This window comes from Strix uralensis, chromosome 6 (genome assembly GCF_047716275.1).
Source record: "Strix uralensis isolate ZFMK-TIS-50842 chromosome 6, bStrUra1, whole genome shotgun sequence".
NCBI classification, from domain to species: Eukaryota; Metazoa; Chordata; class Aves; order Strigiformes; family Strigidae; genus Strix; species Strix uralensis.
The window spans coordinates 16413051-16433340 of NC_133977.1; the positions used below are offsets into that span (position 1 = coordinate 16413051).

Consider the following 20290-nt stretch of genomic DNA (forward strand, 5'->3'; position numbering starts at 1 on the left):
AGGCAGTGTTACAAACAGCAAATAGTAAGTTTAAAGAACAAGGTATTCTACACAGAGTATTCTACAGTTCAAGATATTCTAGTATCCCATTTACCAGAAAATCTCTTAAATGTAGTTTTGCACACAGCTTTGAAGACCATTCTGCACACATTGTAAGATCATAATCAGGATTGATTTGGTCTATGATTACAGAGAAGCCAAACCATTTTGCATAAAGTAGAAAGCTACTTAACATTATGACACTTCCAGCCACTGCCCTCATTTATTAAGTGCACATTCTGAAAAAACTGTTCACAAGTCAGTTCTGCAGGAATCAGTCTTGCCATGCGGTTGGTGCTTCTTGGTTTCCTGCTGCCAAAATGCACTTAGACATCCACAACACATCCAATGCTTTTTCAGTGCCATTCTAGGATGTCATTGTTTCAGTTGCCACAAGATGGGATGAATCTTGGCTTCACTGAAGTCAAGAGAAGACTTCACTGGGTCAAGATATCATACAGTTGTGAACAGATGTTTAAATTATGACTGGCCTTCTTCAAGTGGTAGCTTATTCCATAGCATTCTGTGTTCTTTCCACAACAAATTATAGGAAATAGTTTCAAGGTAAATTCCACTTCAAGAATAAAGAAACTACAAAAATGCAAATTCAGTCTTTATTTTATTAAAACAAGATTTGTTCTGCTGAAGGAATTAATAAATTCATAACTGCAAAACATAAGCAAGCAAAGAACAAACCCTTTGTTTCTGGGCATGCTCAGATATGCTACTACAAAGTTTTCTGAAAAAGATTATTGGGAATGCTGTAATTCATAGCAGATATATCATTAAAGACAAAACTTCTGGGCTTTTAATTGCATTAGCAAGTGAGATACATTTTACTTTTCTTATCTGTCCCCAAAACATCAACAGCTGAAACACCGTTCTATTTCCAGAATAAGTATGAATTCAGATGACTCCATTCTCAGAGTTACACCAGAGGCAGGAGAAAGGAAGACAGATAAAGAAATCAAGAATCATCATCCCACTCCTGTCTCACATACTTGGTGAAGTAATTGGACTCCCAAGCACAGGAGCACATATTCCAGCTCGTCCTCTACACTTCAGATCAGGACACCATCCACTTGCTACCTGTCACTGATTTACTTCCAAACAGAATATCCTGTCCTGTGATTTAGCTCTTCACAGCATTAAAAAAAAAATATCCAAATGCAAGACTGAGGAAGAACATGAAAACAATAAATCTGAATTAAATAAGCTGAAAATACAAAGAAGGAACATCCAGCAACAGCACGGGACAGGTATGTAATACCACAGTATTCTTACTAACTCACATTGTGTCAAATGATCACAGACAGTAGAAACAGAGAAGCAGATAAAAAATTATAGCATCAAGAAAGAGTACTGCAAAATACCTTACCAAGTACGAGAACACGACAACCACAAAACCACGTATTCTAATTTGGGCACAAATTTAGCATGAAATTTAAACACAACTTCAGATTAAGTCATAGTCTCATTATAAATACAACTAAATACCTCATTTTATCCGAGTCCCAGAGAGGAGCACTTTCATACTACAATTATAAGAACATTGGATGCAAACTTGTCAGAAAGAACTAGAAAGCAAAAAATCCTATCAGAAAAGGAACTGAAGAACTGTTAGGTGCATGTGTGGGACATCTAAAGTTTTGGAGACTTGCTACTATGTTTGGTTAGCACCTGGTACAGTGTGAGTCTGGGTCACACTCAATGTTCACAATACATGTAAATAATAAAAATGAGGCTGCTTAAGAATGAGATTGTTTTAAAAGGTTGCACGAGTACTTTGTGGGGGGAGAGCCTTTTTTTAAATTATGAACTGTCTAAAAAAACTAAGTATGAATTTGCAGGTCAAAATTACATATGTATAGAAGAAATAACATTTTTCTTAACTATTAGAAAATATCCTGGATCTAACTGCTCCCAAATAGATTCAAAAAGCATGACTTTATTCCTCTTTAATCCAGTTACCTTTTCTTGCTTCTCTAGATTAAGCCACACAATCACACTGACAAACATCTTTGAGCACCAAGATTAAAAAAACCCAAAACCACCTCCCACCCAAAACAACCAACCCTCCCATCAATTTCAGTGAGAAAGTATTCCAGCTTTGAAGTTTTCCATTACTGTAGACTTCATAATGTTTCAAAGTTTCAGCAACACTAATGAAACATGCTATTCAATAATGGCAGCAGAATCTGTATCATTTATCTAACATGGAAGTGTTTGACTAATTCCCCAAGGCCCCAGAAAACTTTCCTTCTCCTTCATGCACATGATATTTTGAGCGTCTCTGCGATTTTGTTTTGCATATATCTTCACCAATTCTCTTTCCAAACCAGTTTCCACATTTACTTCTCATATCACAATCTCCCCTCTTTTTTCCTAGTAGTCGGTGAGCACACACAGAAGAGGCTTCTGAACAGTCAGAAGTGAGGCACAGAGTAACATCCAAGCTTACAGTATATCTTATTTTGACACTCTCAACCACAGAAATGTTGCCAGACTTGTAGCCCAAGTCCTATTTTTAAAAAAAATTGTTACATTTCATACTTGTTGTTGAGTTTTGGTTTGGGTTTTTAAGAAAAATATATATAGCTACTTACACTTTTATTCAATACATTTTTCTTTTTAAAAAAAAGCCACCCTGACAAGGGGGTCTATTATTTACAAAAAAAAAAAAAGACAATACAGGCTAAAAATATTAATCATTCTATATTCCTCAAGATGTTTTTATTACTCAAGGTTTCAAGGAAAAGTTTTGTGCTGGAGAAACACAAGCTTGCAATGAATATGGAGAACAATATTTTTGGCTGTAAACAAATATGCGCTAGTGATCTTAAAGAACAATCTGCATTAAGCTTTATTCACGCACAAAATTCATGCTCTTCATGTGTACAATAGTGTGAAAAGTAGGATGAAAAAGGTAGGAAAACATTCTTGTATCATAAAAATATGTTAGAATGGGACATCTATAGAGAGTTAATTTAAAGCTTTGCTTTAAAACAAACTTTATTTAAATATCTTCTCTTGCTTTATCTAAAAGTTAGCCTTTCTATAAAAACCATTCCTTTAAAACTTTGCTTTAAAAAAAATCAGTTTTATATCAGACAAAATATTATACAGGCACAATTAGTTAAGAGGGCTATAAGAACTCATATAACCCTTCATTTTCCAGTGACTTGCAATATGATCCTAAGATTCTGTGTATACTGACAACCATAGGAAAATTCATCCACAGAAATAAACTTTTATTTCAAAAATAAAATAAATTTAAAAAAATAATGTCAGACCATATTTGGATGCCGCTTTAATTTAAATATTTAACTGAAAGTTTAAAATGTTTTCAACTATAGTACATAAAAATGTATCCAACAGTACACCAAATTAAAACCAAAAAAGCACAGAAACTCAAATTTAAGGTTGAAATACTAGAACAACTCACTGCTATTTGTTTGTATTATAACTCTTCCACCCCCCAACTAAGGAATGTGAAATTCACATACAAGCTTAATCAATAAGCTATCTAAAGAGAAAAAAAACCCCAAACTGTAAGCCTATATTTCTTTTGGAATTTGAGATTTCACTTTAGCTACCACAATTTGAACAGTGCCCTAGAGACATATATTTCCTTACCAGCGTGGTCCATTATTGCTTGATGAGAGCCCACAGTGTCTTTTTGCCCAAAATAACTGCTTTGGACATGGTTTCAAGAAAAAAGTCAATATAAAAATATGTACAACTATATTTCATTTGCAGAAAGCACTGAATTGATCTGAATTGTATCATACTGTATTAATTTTAATGCCACTCCATAGGCAAGTATATATCACGTGTTGAAGGAGGTGTGCATATACACAAACACAAAATACATACACAGAATTCAGCCCCGATTTATGTATCTTCATTTAATTTCTAGCATAACAACCGAGTCATTTTTTGCACTTTAGAATTATGTGGAAAAATGAGAATAGGCACAATTAATACAGCTTCTAATTTACCTTATTATAGTGCACTATTACGCACTGATAATACCATAAAAACAATATGATACTATTCAAGCTCATTTTTCTGTTGTACAGGTGAAGTCTAGTAAATACGGTTCTAAGTGCTTTTTAACACAAATGCACAACTTCTGCAGCTTTACACAATAGAACAGTGCAATACATTCTGTCCCCATATTCCAGGAACAAGAGCTGAGTTTACAGTTGTACTTGTTTCACATTAAACTGGCTTTGCACTTTCTGCAGCTCTAGCACTTCAACTGCTTCGTCTACGACCTCCTTTTGTTCCCTTTCGCTTTCCTCAATCTTTTTCCAGATGCTGGCTGTAAAAAAAAAAAAAAAAAAAAGAAAAAAAAGTTCTTTCGGTAGCTAGCTCTCACCTGGTAGAACAAGACAGTTTCGAAGTAACGGTACAGCAGAAGTTCTTCTAGAGGGTTGGTTCACAGTGCTAGGGTGACCCCAATCTCCACTTCCCGGTTCCTGACTTTGGAAGTAGCTCACTCTGGCTTCTTGGGAAAAGATTCTGATGTGACTTTCTGCCTCTTTTCAGGAATCCCTGTGACAACCGTTGAGTTCAGAAAGGTTCTTTTTGGTTTCCTCCTCACCTTTAATTTTTTAGCATCAGGTTTTTCTTTCTTAAGGTGCTTTCCCACTGTAGTTTTCCTTGTCTGGCACCTATGGATTGAGAAAGCAGATGATTTCTGGGCACGAAGATGAAGTTTCCTTCTCTTCCCCTCTTTTTGTTGTTTTTTAGTTCTGGAAGTTTGTTTGCCTGTGGTTACTCTGTTTCCTCTCCTCCCAACAGTACATCTGACAGACACAGGTCCCGCAGCCTTACTGGAAAAAGCTGGTTCTTTATTAGTGCCTTCTTTTCTCTTCCATATTGCCTTTGGATTCTCCCTCCCTAACCGCTCACTCCTGATGGAGGTCAAAGGAGTTTTGGTAACTCTACTGTTAAATGGAGTTAACCTACCATCTCCTTCTACCACAGACTGGTGAGAGTTCAAAGGTGAAATAATCAGGTGTTTGAGAGAGTTCTCAGAATGACCAGATACCAGAGAATCTGTTCTTTCTGTGGAAAGAGAAGATCCATCTGACTTTTGACTTGAGGCTGCATCATTCCCTTTACTTGGATCTGGCAGGAAAGATGCTGAAGATGAACTATAGAAGCCTGACCAATTGAGTGACTTGGATGGTGTGCTTTCTCTCTGTGCATCAGCTAGTTTCATGTTTGCATCAAAGCTGAGACTTCTGAAAAGCTGTCGAACATGGGAGGGCTTTTTGGCCTTTTCTCCAACTGTACTGTTCGGAGGCGTTTTCAGAATTCGATTTGTCAATGGGTCGTAATACTTAAAAGAACACTGTTTGTATTTATACCTGACAGAGTCCTTGCTATCTGTGGAGTTACGATTTTTCCTCATTTGCGGAATATCTATAGGTTTACCTTTACACTGTTTTATCTCTGGGCATGAAAGTACATAGACCACTGTCTTGGGCTGTACAGGACTCATAATCTTGCTATAAGACTCTGGAAGTTTAAGGGCACATAGTCTAGTTTTCATGTTTGGCGTTTTTTCATTCTCTGGCCACAGGATGCTTGCTTTCTGATCAGATGGCTCAGATTCCCTTCTAGACATTTTTCTTTTTGCTACAGGGTAGCTCAATAGACTTGTTTGGGTGCCATGGCTGACTTTAACCACCTGGCACCTTGAAGCCAGGCGCCACGTCCTCTTCCTAGGCATTTTAGGAGTCTGTGGATTGCATAGTGTATCTGAGGCTAGAGATGGGTTATCAAAATCAGAGCCACCACTTAAAGCATCATTAAATTCTGGCAATGCTTTAACTGATGCACTTTCTGGTTTATTACCCTCAACAATACTGTTCTTTTTTTCATCCTTCTGCTTTTTTTTCTTCACTGTCTTCCCTGTACAGTTGGCTGAGGATTCACTGTCAAAGTAGCAGCGAAAACGACCTTCCCTGAAATCACGCACAAGTTCTTCAATTTTTATATCATCTTCATACATTATTTGAGACCAAGTCTTTCCCACAAAAGAAGGAGGCACATGAGGCAGAGCTGGAAGAACTGGTTCTTCGGTATGAACTATGACATCCTGTTTCACTGCTTCTATTTTCTCTACGGACTCACTTTTTAAAACAGAAGACAGCTGTGTTCCATAGCCTTTATCTTTCAAACTTATTTGGACCTCTTTTAGGAATTCTATGTCATTTATAGATGCCTTGGGTAAGTCTGTTCCTGCCTGAACAGGTGCATCACAGTCAAAACTCATTTCAGAACCCTCTAACTGAGTATGGTCCAGAAGTGATGAAACAGTTAAACAGGGATTATTCTCTTCTTTGAAATAAACTTCTTCAGATGTAGTTCCACAGCAGTATTTCAGAATAACATCTTCAGTAGTTTCACCCACTGAACTTTCATCACCTCTGTTCATCTTCACGTTTTTGCATCCTGCTAATTGTGGGGATGTCCCAAGATCTAGGGAGCTGCTGATACCCACAGTATCCCTGAGATGGAAATCAGACACCAAAGTCTCATCCTGAGTTTGTAAACCATCTCGTTTTGAGAGAGATTGACCTGAGGTAATACATAAAGAATTGCTGTGGCTGCACATAGGATTCTGGTGAGCAACTGAAGGGTGTTTTGGATGAACCAGTGCCGGAGCAGGATTCAAGCACAGGTTCAGTAACACATCACTATTGCATACCTCCATTCCTGTTTTATCACATCTGCTCACAGCTGTAAACTGGCCTTCATGGCTATGATTTGCAACTTGAACATCTTTCAGGGTATCCCATTTCTCATTGCTACAAATACCCATAGGCTGCTGGGATATTCTTGTAACATGTTCCTGCCCTCTTTCTAGTTTTTGAGTAAATGCTTGAGTTACAGAAGTTCTCTTTGTGCCCTCATGAGACAGGCATGGAGCAGAAGAGCATAGTTCTCCAACGGACTCCTGGTCTTTGCTGGAAATCTCCTGTCTGTCTCTGTTTCTCTGTCTCTCCATCTCTTCTGGGGACAGGCAAGCAACCCTAGCAGCCTCTGAAGTGATGGGAAGTGGCATGTCATCATAGGTTGGCCTAAAGGGGAGGGGAAAAAAACACCTTATATAAATACTGCAAATATGCTTCAGATTTTTCAAACAATAGTATTTAAAAAAAACAAAACAGAAAGTAACTACTTAGAGTGCATCACACTTAATGAACAAACTCAAGTTACCAGCTCTGCTACTTTAGTAGAGATATTCCATCTATAAAAGGGTGGGGTGAGGGGGGTGTAAATGTTCCACAAAGCTAAAGATAACAACATGGGCATTAGTCAGTTACCCTCCTCATGCACCCACCCATTAAGAATGGGCAAACCATTTTATAAATAAGCAAAGCAATAAAAAGTAAAGAAATTTCCTTTGTTTGAATTTGTGAGCTTGTAAAGAGGTTATTTTACTGGTAAAACTATCATTAATTTTGAGCTTTTGTGGAGAAATGGAACGTTACAATATGGCACAGTATAAAAATACCATTGAGTATAAATGCTCCTTTCCCTACAAAACATGGTTGCCTGATAGGAACTCTGCACACGTTGCCAAGGAATTCCATGCTTACTGTTTCTCACAGACATACCACAGCTTCTGACTCACTTCTATAAGAAGCCAAGTTATGATTGTTCAGCCTCACTGTGACAACAGCAGGTTTTTATATATTCTGTAACTGGCAGATCTGTCTTTAGGACTGCCTCAAATACAAGTGTTTATGTCTTGCAGAATTAACAGAACAGACAGATAGGGACTACTTCTCTTATGCAACACAGGAACCTACAAGGCTCCCATGTCTAACAGCTGGACAAATCCAATGAAAATAATTTTTATAAAAGTAAATATAACTGAAGAGAGAATTTTATGTTTCATTTGAAAGTTATAATCAGACCTTGCAAGACTCAAATAGGTGCTTACTTTGATACATGGCAGACAGCCATGAACCTCTTACAGTGCATTCATCTGCTAACAAAAGTATTGTGAATAAATTTTATTGTACAGTAATTTCCTTGGTTATAAACATTCAGCTTCCACATTTATTGAAAGTTAAAAATCACGCAGGAGCCAACAGAATTAGCAATGTTTAATAGTCAACATATGCAGAAGTCCTTGAAAGTCTCAGAGATTATTTATTAATAAAGCCATCTGATATCAAGCAAACTTGAGGCAAGTATTTCTAACTACTTCACACTGAAAAACAATCACAAGAGAACTTATCTGAATATAGCTACGTTTCAGCCTTTTACTGAGAGATGACAAACAAAAGAATTCTCAGCTTGGAACTGTTTTATAGTTCAAAATAAATGATAGGTCTGGCCAATGTTTCAAAAAAAAAAAAAATTAAATCTGACATTTGAACTCTACAGAGCTAACAAGATTTAGTCCAGAAAAATCAAAGTTCATAGGATCACCCCCAAACCAAAACTTCACACACACACCCCCACCTCCCCCCAATAACTCATACTTGAACACACCTACTTCAAACCTCAGGATAGGGCTCAGTGATAAGGCTCGTGATCCACCATTAGATTTTGTTCTCTCTCTGAGCCACTAACAATTAAGAAAACAGGTTTCCAGCCAGCTACACATACATTTCATCTCCATTTAATCTTCAATCACATTTTCCTTAGCTTGCTTACGAACCTCATACAAGAACACGCCAAAAGCTGGGCTTTTGAGATGGCATGATCATGACAGATGGCACCAAGATGGATGATTCTCTTCTATTCACAAGGTCTGTTATCTCGTCAAAGAAGAAAATGAGGATGGCCCGATGTGATTTTTCTTGACTAAATCAGCAGTAATCGTTACTCATCACTGTCTTCTAGATTCTTATGAACAGTTTGGTTATTCAGTTCTCATGGAAATACTGTAATTTAAGCAAAGGAGCCTGGAAGCAGATCCTCTCTCTGCCCTACTGATAACCGACAATCACTACACTTGCTTCTTGCTTCTTCCCCAATCCTTGTGAAACATCACACATTCTCCATGGCCTCCCAAAATAATTACTAACAGCTCCCAGACTGCTTCATAGCGTACTAAGTACCATGAGTGCTGAAAACCCTATTTACTGACATCATGTGATAAGAACTACAGAGTCACTAACAGTCATAAAAGAAACAACTTTATAATGCAAAATAGCATGGAAATGAAAGTTGTAAGAAGACCAAAGTCCTACAAGTTATTTCACAGTGCAGGGACTGAAGCAGCGTCTACCAAACAAAAAAAAAAAAAAGCCTTCCAAGGAAACACAAGGACAGTCACATGAACATCCTGAAGATCCAAGTCCCCTCCAATCATTGCAACTCATAACAAAAACCACACTTTCTACATAAAAAGTGATAAAGCACTGCATGCTATTCATAATGAAGTAACTTATGTTTTACTTTGGCTATTAGCATACTACTCTTCATTCACTGAAGTGATGTACATATCAAATATTGACTGCAAATATTTGATTTGAACTAATGGTGCAAGCGGCATTAACACGCACCCCAAAACAAGATGTTTGTTATTACAGACTCACTACTTATAGCTCCATAGGTAGAGTTGAGTCCAGGTTTTTCTTCAGTCCAAGCACTAAACCCTGAAAAATTCATGTTGCAAAATTTCACCTTTGTTTACTTTCCAGAGGTTAGAAAATAAAGGCCACCATGCCTATCTACAGTGTTCAAAAGCATGTACGAGACACACACATGTTCCCGTATCTGTAAAAACAGTGTGTGGGGAAAGAGTGTGTGTGTAGGAGTGAAGAATGTGTGAATTCATATACCCTTACATATTGTAATAATACACTATTTAAGTGAAAGTAAGGAAACTAAATTTGTAGCTGTCATGGCTCATGCATACCAGAAGTGGGAATCTTGAAGAAGACATGGCTGTCTTGGTCCAAGGAAACAACAAAAAACCTGACATAATTGAGATGCCAAATTATATTTTTCCTCCTTACTGTAAAGGATGTTTAATTGATACCTGCCACAGACCACAAAAACATAATTGGTTTTATCCCTGGTAATGCATATGGAATACAATCACAGGCTGAAAGTCTGAAGAAAAAAATGCCACAGGAAAACTTTTCTATTATATATAATTACAGTTACAAAAGACTGGAGGGTGGGAAATACATTGCCAACATTTAGACCATAACCAAGTTATAGTCAGCAATACAAAAAGATTCATAGCAACAAAAAGCTATTAGAGATGTACCTGGCAAGTTAGCTCAAGTAACAACAATTAAAATAGAATAAAATAGCTGGAAGACTGTAAGATCTAGCCACCATCAAAGTTCCTCAAAAGGAAAAGTTGCATTCTTGTCCACCTAAGCTCTGAGATAAAGCACCTTTGTTCAAACTTCAAAAATCTTACAGATCCAAATTAGACCTAAAGCGAAGGCCAAAAGCAGTAGAAATAATCTTTTCACTTTCTCACTTCAGAGTTCTTCCATCTTTGCATGAAACACTTGGCATCTAGAGGCTGCTGGAAGACTGAATATAGGACTAAATGGATTTTGGTATGGATAAACTATAGCAAATTCCTAGGCTTCTAGCTCACTTAACAGCCTATATGCAATTTTCAAAAACTTATTTATAAGCAAATGTCTCTGAGGCAGAGGGAATAGAACTATAGTTCTACACAGTTAGGAACTTCTGACAGTTTTGCTACAAATTACCTGCAAAAACAGAGTGAAGATTTACTCTCTTGAACGCTCAATATTATTTCTTTACATAAAAAACTTCTACACCAAGAGTTCGGAAGAAGAAATGATTTGGTTTGTGGTTTTTTTTACTGGACAGAGGGGCAGAACACCAATATCCTTTGAAATTCAGTATAAAGCAAAGCTCTGATTATTTTTTTTTTTCTTTTTCCACATCACTACTAGGTATATTGGTTCTACAAAACAAATCAAGTCTCAAAAATATTTCTATAATCCTTTTAAATGACACTCTGAAGATCCCTTGGGTGAATTCAGTTAAATAGTAAAAACAGATATTTAAGAACAGAGTGAAGCTGATATCAATCTAAGTGTTTTTATGTAAGAACAAAGAGAATTGAATCCTTACCTCAGATGTCAGTTAAGAACCGTGACTTTTTTTTTCCAGTCATTTTTCAGAGCAGGATCACAACATAAATCTATTCACACTTTTATCTTCGCTTTTTTTAATCTCCAAACTGTCTAGATATGGGGTTACTCCTCCCTCTTCTCCCTCCAGCTTCATCTAGATTTTGTACATTATTTTTCTCATTCCATTCCTTCTTCCCACAACTTAGAGGAACATGGGTAGCTTGTTTTACCTAGTTAGTAGGTTTCATTCACCAAAGGAATAACCCTGTATTAGTGACACCTCAAGAAGGTTTTTTTTCATTTAAGCATTGCCTTAGAGTGACTGCTATATTTTCTCAATTGCAAAAATTGTGGAGGTTCTTAAACTAGAAGGATTATATTTATTTATTTAAGATGGCAGGATTAATTTATTTATTTGTAGTGATGTGTACATGTCCTGGGCTAATTTGGCATAGACATGCCTATTAGCTTGTTCTGTCACATTCCTGATAGTATCAATATGACTGCCTTCAGACAAAACACCCTTCCACTTGTTTGTCAGATCCATAGAAGAGTTGTATATCAAGATACACTGTACAAGGTTCAGACTGGGATTTTAGTCTGCCTTGCAGAACATAACAAACAAGGAATGAGATTTAATTGATTTCCTTTCATCTACAGAGAAAAACTTACACACTGACCCCCTTATCACTCTTAAACATACACATGGTAAATAAAGAGAACATTTTTCTAACATCTGAGCATTAATGAATTGACCAATTAATACAATTCATGTAAGTATTAACTGAATGTGTGAACTGCGAGGATAATGAAAAAATAAACACATAAATATTCACCTGACATTATCCACAAACAACAAACCAAAATTATGGACTCTTTCTAAACATACCATAAAATATACTGAGAGAGATATATATATATATAAAGCCCATAATTATAAGAACTATAATTATATATAATTATATATAAAGCCCAAATTATAAGAATTCGTAAATGCATGTCAGACTGCACAGTCTACCATTGTACTCACTGACCCACATATTCCTTCTTTTTTCAGGTCTTCACATTTAATTGCTATCAATAGTGTCGTATCAAATTCTTAAGCAGTGAAACAAAGTTTAAAAGTGCAGAGGCAATACAAAAGCAACATACTTGGACCATGTTTATATAAATGCACTCCTTTCTAAATCGTCTCCAGAGTGAAAGTTTCACCTCAAATGGGCAAAATTTACTGCTCAGTAGATGAACAGAAATAAGAACTCATAATACATGCATTTTACCAACACATATTAGAAAAAAAAAAAAAGCCAGCTGTATTATACCTGTTGTCACGGTATCTGTGGGGATGGTAGCATAAAACATCTTGCAGGAAACGCTTCACCAAGATATTGGTATCCGTACGATTCCTACAGCAAGCGGCAAAATGTCTGTGCTGGGAGCTGAAAACATGCTGGTGAAAGATCAAACAGATGACTAGTTTAATACTACTGTTAACACACTGCCTGTTCCTCAAAACTATTTCCCAGGTTAAACATTACACTGTTGCTATGAAAATATTTAAATAAAAAGAAAAGTCTTGAGCCTTTTCTACTTTAAAGCCTTGATTCAATGAGATTTTTAAGCATGTTTAGGAAGTCTCAAATAATACTAAAATGTATTGAAATATCTTTCTGAGTCGGAACCTAAATTAGCTGCTCTGACAACTGCTCACAAGTCTCTTGTAACTAGTACAAATATTCTAAATGTATCCTTAAATTACTATTAAAATATTCTTGAATTCATACGAATAAACATCCTATAATTCAGTCGAATTAAAAATTTTCATAAACATAGAAATTAGAAGCCTATTTAATCTTCTAGTTTAAGAAGTCTAAAGGACGGGAGACTGACAGAGTTAAAGAACAGAATATAGTTGATCAAATGTCTTCAGCCTTGATATCCAACATATTAACCCTAATCCTTTACAATATATACAGATCTCAAGATTAAAGCCACAGAAATAAACCTAATGGATGCAATGCACAGCAGTGTGCCACTTCAGAAAAGCAGACTGCAGTAGCCATGCCACTCCACCAGCATCTTTTAACAGGTAACAGATAAGAAGAGTATCTTCTTCTCAGTGCATACATTGTGCAATTCACAAACTGATGATTTTTCATTCAGCATTGGTTGTTCAGTGGAAAGACTGACATTTTATAAGCTGATGAAGCCTTCTGGTACTCCTTGCTAGCTGTTGCTGAATTATGCAGAAGTCTTCTCACCTGTTCCAAATTGCTGTAGTGTACACGGCAGCAGTTGCAGTATCCTTGTCTGTTTTGCACAGTGGATACTCCAGGCTGAGTATGTTCTTGCCCTCCTGTGTGTGAACTGAAAGAAGCAGGTAATATTACCAAGACATGTTGGGTTGTTTAATTCATGTTCTTACTATGGAAATAATAAATATCTATCTTACTATAGAGCTGGAACAAACCTGCAAGATAAACGTTTCTATTTCAGAATTGTAATGGCAAGTAGAACTACATATTTTAAGGTATTCCCAAGCAAATTTCACTACAGAAAATTTTTCTCAAATGTAGAACAAAGGATAACAGGTTGAACCCACAGCTAACACAAATGCTAATTTCAGCTGGCTGAAATCCAAAGATAACTGTCTCTCCAAAAAAAGGCAGAGTCATATTTATATTCTTCTGTTTTTTATATTTTGAAATTAAAAAAAAAACAGACCAAAGACAAAGAAACTTGTCACCCACACATTAGTTTTGGGCACTACAATACATCTTCCGCACAGTTTTTAATGGTATGTGAGTACAAGATAAAAAGGACCTCCACCATGCAATTGATCTATATAGCATCACCAACATACATTACACAAGATAACAGGTAAGGTTGAAAAACAGATTCCTTCTGTTTTATTTTGTGTAAGCAGTAAGCTAGATGCCAGTTAGATCATGTCGTGGTTTGAGCCCAGAGGGCAATTGAGCACCACACAGCCACTCACTCACTCCTTCCCCCTCAGGTATAGGAAGGAGAAAATAAAACAAAAGGCTTGGGAATCAAGATAAGGGCAGGTAGGGATGCCTCACCCCCTTTGGTCATGGGCAAAAGACAGACTCATTAGGGGAAGAAAAAGAACATCCATTTAATTCAAACACCACCACCAACACCACTTAACAGAGTAGGACAGTGAGAAGTATAACCACAACTTAAAAACACTTTCCCCAGCCTTCCCTTCTTCCTGGGCTCAGCTTTGCTCGTGATTTCTCTACCTCCTTCCCCATAGTGGCACAGGGGGGCATAGAATGGGGGTTGTGGTCAGTTCATCACATGTTGTTTCTGCTGCTCCTTCCTCCTCAGAGGGAGGACTCCTCACACTCTTTCCCTGCTCCAGTGTGGGGTCCCTCTCATGGGAGACAGTCCTCCACGAACCTCCTCTGACATGAGTCCTTCCCACAGGCTGCAGCTCTTCCCATGTGTTGCAGTCCTCCCAGGGCCAAACTACAACAGCGGGGGCTTCCCTCTGAGTCCCGGCCTTCTTTGGGCACAGCCACCTGCTCTGCAGTGGGGTCCTCCACGGGCTGCAGGGGCACAGCCTGCCCTCTCACCACGGGCTGCAGGGGGGTCTCTGCTGCAGCACACCTCCCCCTGTGCCCCCCCTTCCATCCACTGACTTTGGTGTTTGCAGAGGTATTTCCCTCACCCCTCCTCCTCCCAGGTTCTCCTTTTTACATAGGTTATCACAGAGGTGCAGCCACCATCCCATCACTAATTGGCTTGGCCTTGGCCAGAGGTGGGTCCGACTTGGAACCGGGGGAGCTTTGAGAAGCTTCTCGCAGGAGCCACCCCTGTAGCACCTCCCCTGCTACCAAAACCCTGTCACACACACACAAACCCAACACAGATCATTACCTAACTTACCTGCTAGTGCTGTCTTGCTGCAGAGAGCCTTCAACACCATGTCTTTTGACTCCTACAGAAAAAAAAAAAAAAAAAATCAAAGAGATGGAATAGAGTTTTATCTGCAATTAGTTATTTCTCTTACATTGCATTTGTCAAAACTACTATTTTAAAGGAAGATAAAAAGTTTAGTGAGTTCAAGAGAGATCCTTTTGTCCTCAAAGTTCCTCTAAGAGCTTCATAAAATAAGCTTTATGCTTTCATGGTTGAGGTAGGTGGGAATTTTTCTGCCGATTTGTCTGGGATCAAGACTAGGCAATCTACATTTAAACTGCTACATCTGTGATCACTAAGATAAAATGTAGCATGTCTTAAAAAGTTTATTACAGGACAATAAAATTACATCTACATGGAAACTCTGTGGATGATACAGAAATCACTTGTTCCATTCATCTAAGTTCCATAATGAAATTTAGGAAATCAATGTATGCAATTGAAACTACAAGGTGAACTAATGCTTCTGCTGTTAATCATTACATTTAAAAAAAGAATAACTGCAATGAAAGCATCTACTTTAAGCTTCTCACCTTGTGCTGAAGAAGCAGAAGCTTCATCAGATGATTTGATTCCGTCAAACATCTGTAAGTAAAAAATAATTGAGAATAAAAAGTAAAAAAACCCAAACCACACTAAAGCCCACCCTCAAACTCATCCTTCAGTACAAGCTCCAACCTGTTCAGAAGCACTATATTGTTTCAGCTATAGACCAAGACTTAAATGAAGCTGCGTTGTAAAAATAAATGTCTGCTTTATTAGGTTGCCCTAATATTGTATTTAGCAATGCATGTTAGCTTTGAAAGAAGGGGCTAATTTCTGATCTAATTAACAAAGTCAAATACTATACTTATGAATACTGCTTAGACACTGTTAGGTTATTAAGCAATAACCTTGTCAAATTCATTTAATTACTTAATTTCCTAAGTTGCCTTTAAAATAAAGATGAAAGATGTATGCTAATAAAAAACATACAAGATCTAGACCACACAAAATAATTATCCAGGCTGGAAAAGTAATATTTATTGCCCAAAAGACCTGCAAACCAATAATGAATCCCACAATTTTTCATTAAAATATGACTGCAGCAACATGCAGTTACATGCTTTAAGGTGCCCAGACACAAACAGCTTCCGAGTTTCACAGAGTCCTTTTACATTACAGAATACAAGCAGAAAATCAGCTTTCTAGTACAAACCTTAGAGTCATCAACCTTCTTCCTCCACCAAAGCTGACTCCAGACTAGCAAACAATAAACGTCAAACAGGAGGCCATTTGCAGTGCCTGATACTTATCTTCTCATCCCATCTGGCAACAATGAAGTTAAAGAGCCTTTTAAAATACAGTTAATAATGCATGTTTTCCGTACCCTAAGGCATGTAATTTTTCTGTACCACTTTGCAAACATATCAGTCGATAAAGTGGATAAATCTCTTGAAGTCCGCAGGACATCCTTCTTTTTTATTATGGAAGTGGTTTTGACAGTCTTTCCTACAATGGTAAGTGTTCCTTCTGGAATAACTTTGTTCCTTCTTTATTTCTAGTCCCCATGTATTAAATATTGTTGTTGTTGTGCATGCTAGTGCTCCTGAAATTAATCATTCCTCTACAATAACAGAAAATAAATTCTTCAATATTAACCAAATTGAAATGAATCTATTTTGAGCATCATTCATGAACCTGCTGACAAAAGCAAATGTTTTATTTTGCTTATGTTACATCAACTAGTTAGATATTGCAATAACACATTAACTGGAAATTTCACAGTAGATTGGATATTCAAAGCATTTTTTTAATTAATCATTAGATACTCAGTGAAGTATTATCATTAGCATTACAGCAGGAAAACAGAAAGGTCACAATAATTTGCACAATCACTGTCACCAGTCACAGTGAAAGTACCACATCCTGTCTCAAAACTTAGAGGACTTAACAGTTCTTAGATCTGTTGTTGGCTTACCATTTACACAATTGTGGGATAACAAACCTGAAGTTTCAGATCATCCACTTTTACTTTTTATCCCTTATAAACTGTTTTTACAAGAATCATTCCTTTCCTTCTCTCTTCCTGTTCTCATATATGTAGAAAAGATGCTCCTATATGAGGCTGCATACCATCAGGCTTGACAGATGTGTGGTTTGTTGCTTGTTTTCTTTAAACTTGTTTTGTTCTTTCCCGACTATGCACTGCTCATTATAAAATAGCAGGGCTGTTCTAGCAATTATGGTCAGAAGAAATATCCCAATATCTCAACTCAAAAAACCCCAAACAAACAAAAAACCCAAAACCAAAAAAAACAAACCACCCAACCAAAACACCAGACTCGCTCTCCTTCCCATATGTATCAATTCATGTACTAGTATTAAAAAAACAACCCAACAACAAAACCCAAACAATCCAGGTGTTCTCATAAACCTTCTCATCAGGCAACTGAGAAAAGCTTCCTTGATAGATCAACTGATTTCAGTCACCCTGTTCAGTGTCCTGTACACAGCTGGAATCCAAAAGAAAGTGAAGGAAAAACCCACAAAACTATCTTTCACAAATGATGCTTTATAGAAAATAACTTGTTCCACATGCTCAAAGTCAACTTCCTGATTTTTTAAGGTCTTGCTCTATCTTAAGAATATATATATAGAGAGAGAGACAGAGAAAGATACAAATGTGGAGAGTCCTAAGAGGAGGCTACCCCACTGTCAGGGCGGTCAAACAGTCAGCAGAGGGCACCACAAGTATTCGTCCCCGTCCACTGCCCCAAATCCGATCAAAGCACCTCGTATCTATGACAGCCCACTCATCTGCGAGTTACACCCCTAGGTCCAGATACAGACTCACGCATATTTAAACTTTATTTAACTTTAAACAGCACAGGACTATGAAAATAACTACAATGAATTAGTCCAGTCTCGGTCTCCTCATCATCTTTCTACAGTTCAAGGACATTTGATAGACTAGATCTTCTCACTGGAGGAGGGGGTGGGTTAGGTACAACTTTCTTAGTAACTTACAGAAAAACATCAGATACTTACAAAGCTGACAAGAGAGGAAATGCCATTCTCTTTACCTCTAAGACGACTAGTGTACAGGACAAAGAAAAAAGGCTGAACCCAAACTATATACAGCTTTCTTACCATCTGAAGTCAAGCTGAAACCACAGGCTAGTAATGTAAAGGAAATCTGCTATATAAACCGCCTTATTTATGTTGCCAAAATCCAGACAGCCTAACTACAACCCTTACTTTATCAAAATAGAAACTACAGCTATAAATCCACAAAGGATTTTTCAGATTCCGTGCAGAGCCTACAAAATTCTAGTTTAGTTAAGATACTTCCAACTGTAAGTACCTTAAACTGTTAGATTAAAAAAGTAAATTGTATCTGTACAAGCTTTAGCTTAAACATTTTACCACTGAAAAACCCTGTAAATTGTAACAAACATAAAAACAACTGGCTACATACAGAAATGTTTGATTTGACAGATTTCTAACCAGGCTACTTTAGCTGTCTCTAACACCAATGCTTCTTTTTGGTTTTATTGAATTACTCTGCATACAGCAGCCAGAACATGAAAAGCTTCAGACAACCCCATTTAACAAGAAAAATCCATAAAGAAGCAATCAAAAGGCATGAAATGTACACATAAAGAAAAACAGTTGTGCATTCTTATTGTATATAAAAGTGTCAAAGGCATCAAAGAAACTCTCCAGACAGTGTCACTCTTGCACTGCAACAAGTAAAATATAAATAAAAAGGGACAAAGAGGCCAATAAAAACTGCTCCTCCAAAAACACCTCACGCAAACCTCCGCGGCCCCTTCTCCTGAGAACGTCTGTGCTAGGTAGACACAGGGAAAACAAGGGAAAAAACTCTCCCTTAAACTAAGTTATGTGTCTTCCAACAGCATTAGCACAAATAGAGAGGCGATAACTTATTTCGGGAACTGCTTTTGCCCCGTCGCCACACAGCACCAGCTCGGGCTCTGGGTCCCGCCCCTGCTGCACCACGACCACACCGGGCGGCGTCTCCGCCGTTCCCTCCTCGCCTCGTCTCACGGCGCGGGCCGGAGCCGCAGGCGGCAGCTCCCAGGGCCCGCCACCGCCCCCTGAGAGGGGCGAAGCAGGGCTTTGGGGCGTTTTGAGGGAGCTCCACCGCGCCCAGCCCAGCCGAGGCGCCTGCCCGTGCTGCAGGGCTCCCCGCCGAGGAGGGGGCTGAGGGGGCGCTGGCGGCGCGCGCGGACCCCGCCCCAACGGCCCCTCCCGGTCCCAGCCAGTCCCCTTCCTCCCGTTCCCGCCGCCCGGCTCCGTCTCACCTCCACCGCTGCCCCGGGAGCTTTTCCGTGCCACGCCGGGGTCAGGGGACGCCATCTCCTGCTTCCTGCTCCGGGTCGGCGCGGCGGGGGTGGAGCAGAGTGCTCCCCGAAGGGAAGGCGGGCGGACTCTGCTGGTTCCCGCCCAGGCCTGAGCGACTGTGCTGCTGCCGCCCCCCCGCCCGCCCTGCGGCCCCCGCGGCAGCCGCTCCCCGTCAGCGCCTGGCTCCGCCCGCGCGGGCTCTCGCGCGCCCCGGTCCCGGGCGGGAGCCGCCGCCCTTCCCCCGCTCCCGCGGCCCTGCCACGGGCGGCGGCTGCCCGGCCCAGCGGGGAGTGCCCGGCGCGGCCTCCCGCCCCTCGGCCCCGGCCCTTCTCTTCCCTCATAGCGGCGCTAACGCGGCTTCAGCGGAGCCCGAGAAGCCTCGGGGTTCTCCAGCCAAGGCGCTGGAAACCTGCTCCAGCAAACCGGGGGGGGTTTGCGTCGTTTCCTCAGCTCCCGTCGGGATTTTTCTCGTTTGGGAGGTAGCGTCTTTGATAACTGTCGCTGTTGTTGAAATAAAACTTATTTTCTCCTTCTAAACACGGTATTTCATATGCTTGAGAGCAGACTATAGGGTTTATACTTTGCATTTTCTGTCATTAAAAATAGCTTGCTTTTCATGGTGTGCCTTGTTTAGGTAGATTTTATTAGAAAGGGAAAGGTCTTCGTTTGATTTTTTTGTTGAGTTAATGGTAGATGTGCTTTTATTTTTCTCAGAAATGGGTTTAAGAACATGACATTTGTTCAGGTTCCCTTTTCAGTTGTAGCGTTTTTTAGCGTTTATCTCACCTCCTGTGGGAAGCCAGTTACTGTGTATTTCTCTCATGCTGAAGCAGCAGGAA

The 20290-nt window shown here is 38.9% G+C and overlaps 1 protein-coding gene across 3 annotated transcripts; it reads right to left on the reverse strand.

Annotated features, from left to right (window-relative positions):
* Positions 1 to 639: 639 nt before the first annotated feature.
* ZDBF2 (zinc finger DBF-type containing 2) lies at positions 640 to 19543 on the reverse strand. Of its 3 annotated transcripts, XM_074872970.1 has the most exons (8): positions 19412 to 19543; positions 16300 to 16409; positions 15635 to 15686; positions 15069 to 15120; positions 13415 to 13520; positions 12476 to 12603; positions 4649 to 7139; positions 640 to 4366 (listed from the first exon to the last, which is right to left on the reverse strand). In XM_074872970.1, the coding sequence occupies exons 3-8, from the start codon at positions 15684 to 15686 to the stop codon at positions 4313 to 4315; spliced, it is 2883 nt and encodes a 960-aa protein (XP_074729071.1). In that variant the 5' UTR covers positions 16300 to 16409; positions 19412 to 19543; the 3' UTR covers positions 640 to 4312. The 3 variants fall into 3 exon arrangements, with proteins under 3 accessions (XP_074729071.1, XP_074729070.1, XP_074729072.1); XM_074872969.1 differs by having other exon boundaries at positions 640 to 7139; XM_074872971.1 differs by lacking the exons at positions 13415 to 13520; positions 15069 to 15120; positions 15635 to 15686; positions 16300 to 16409; positions 19412 to 19543 and adding an exon at positions 9618 to 9677 and having other exon boundaries at positions 640 to 7139; positions 12476 to 12546.
* Between the last annotated feature and the right edge of the window lie 747 nt (positions 19544 to 20290).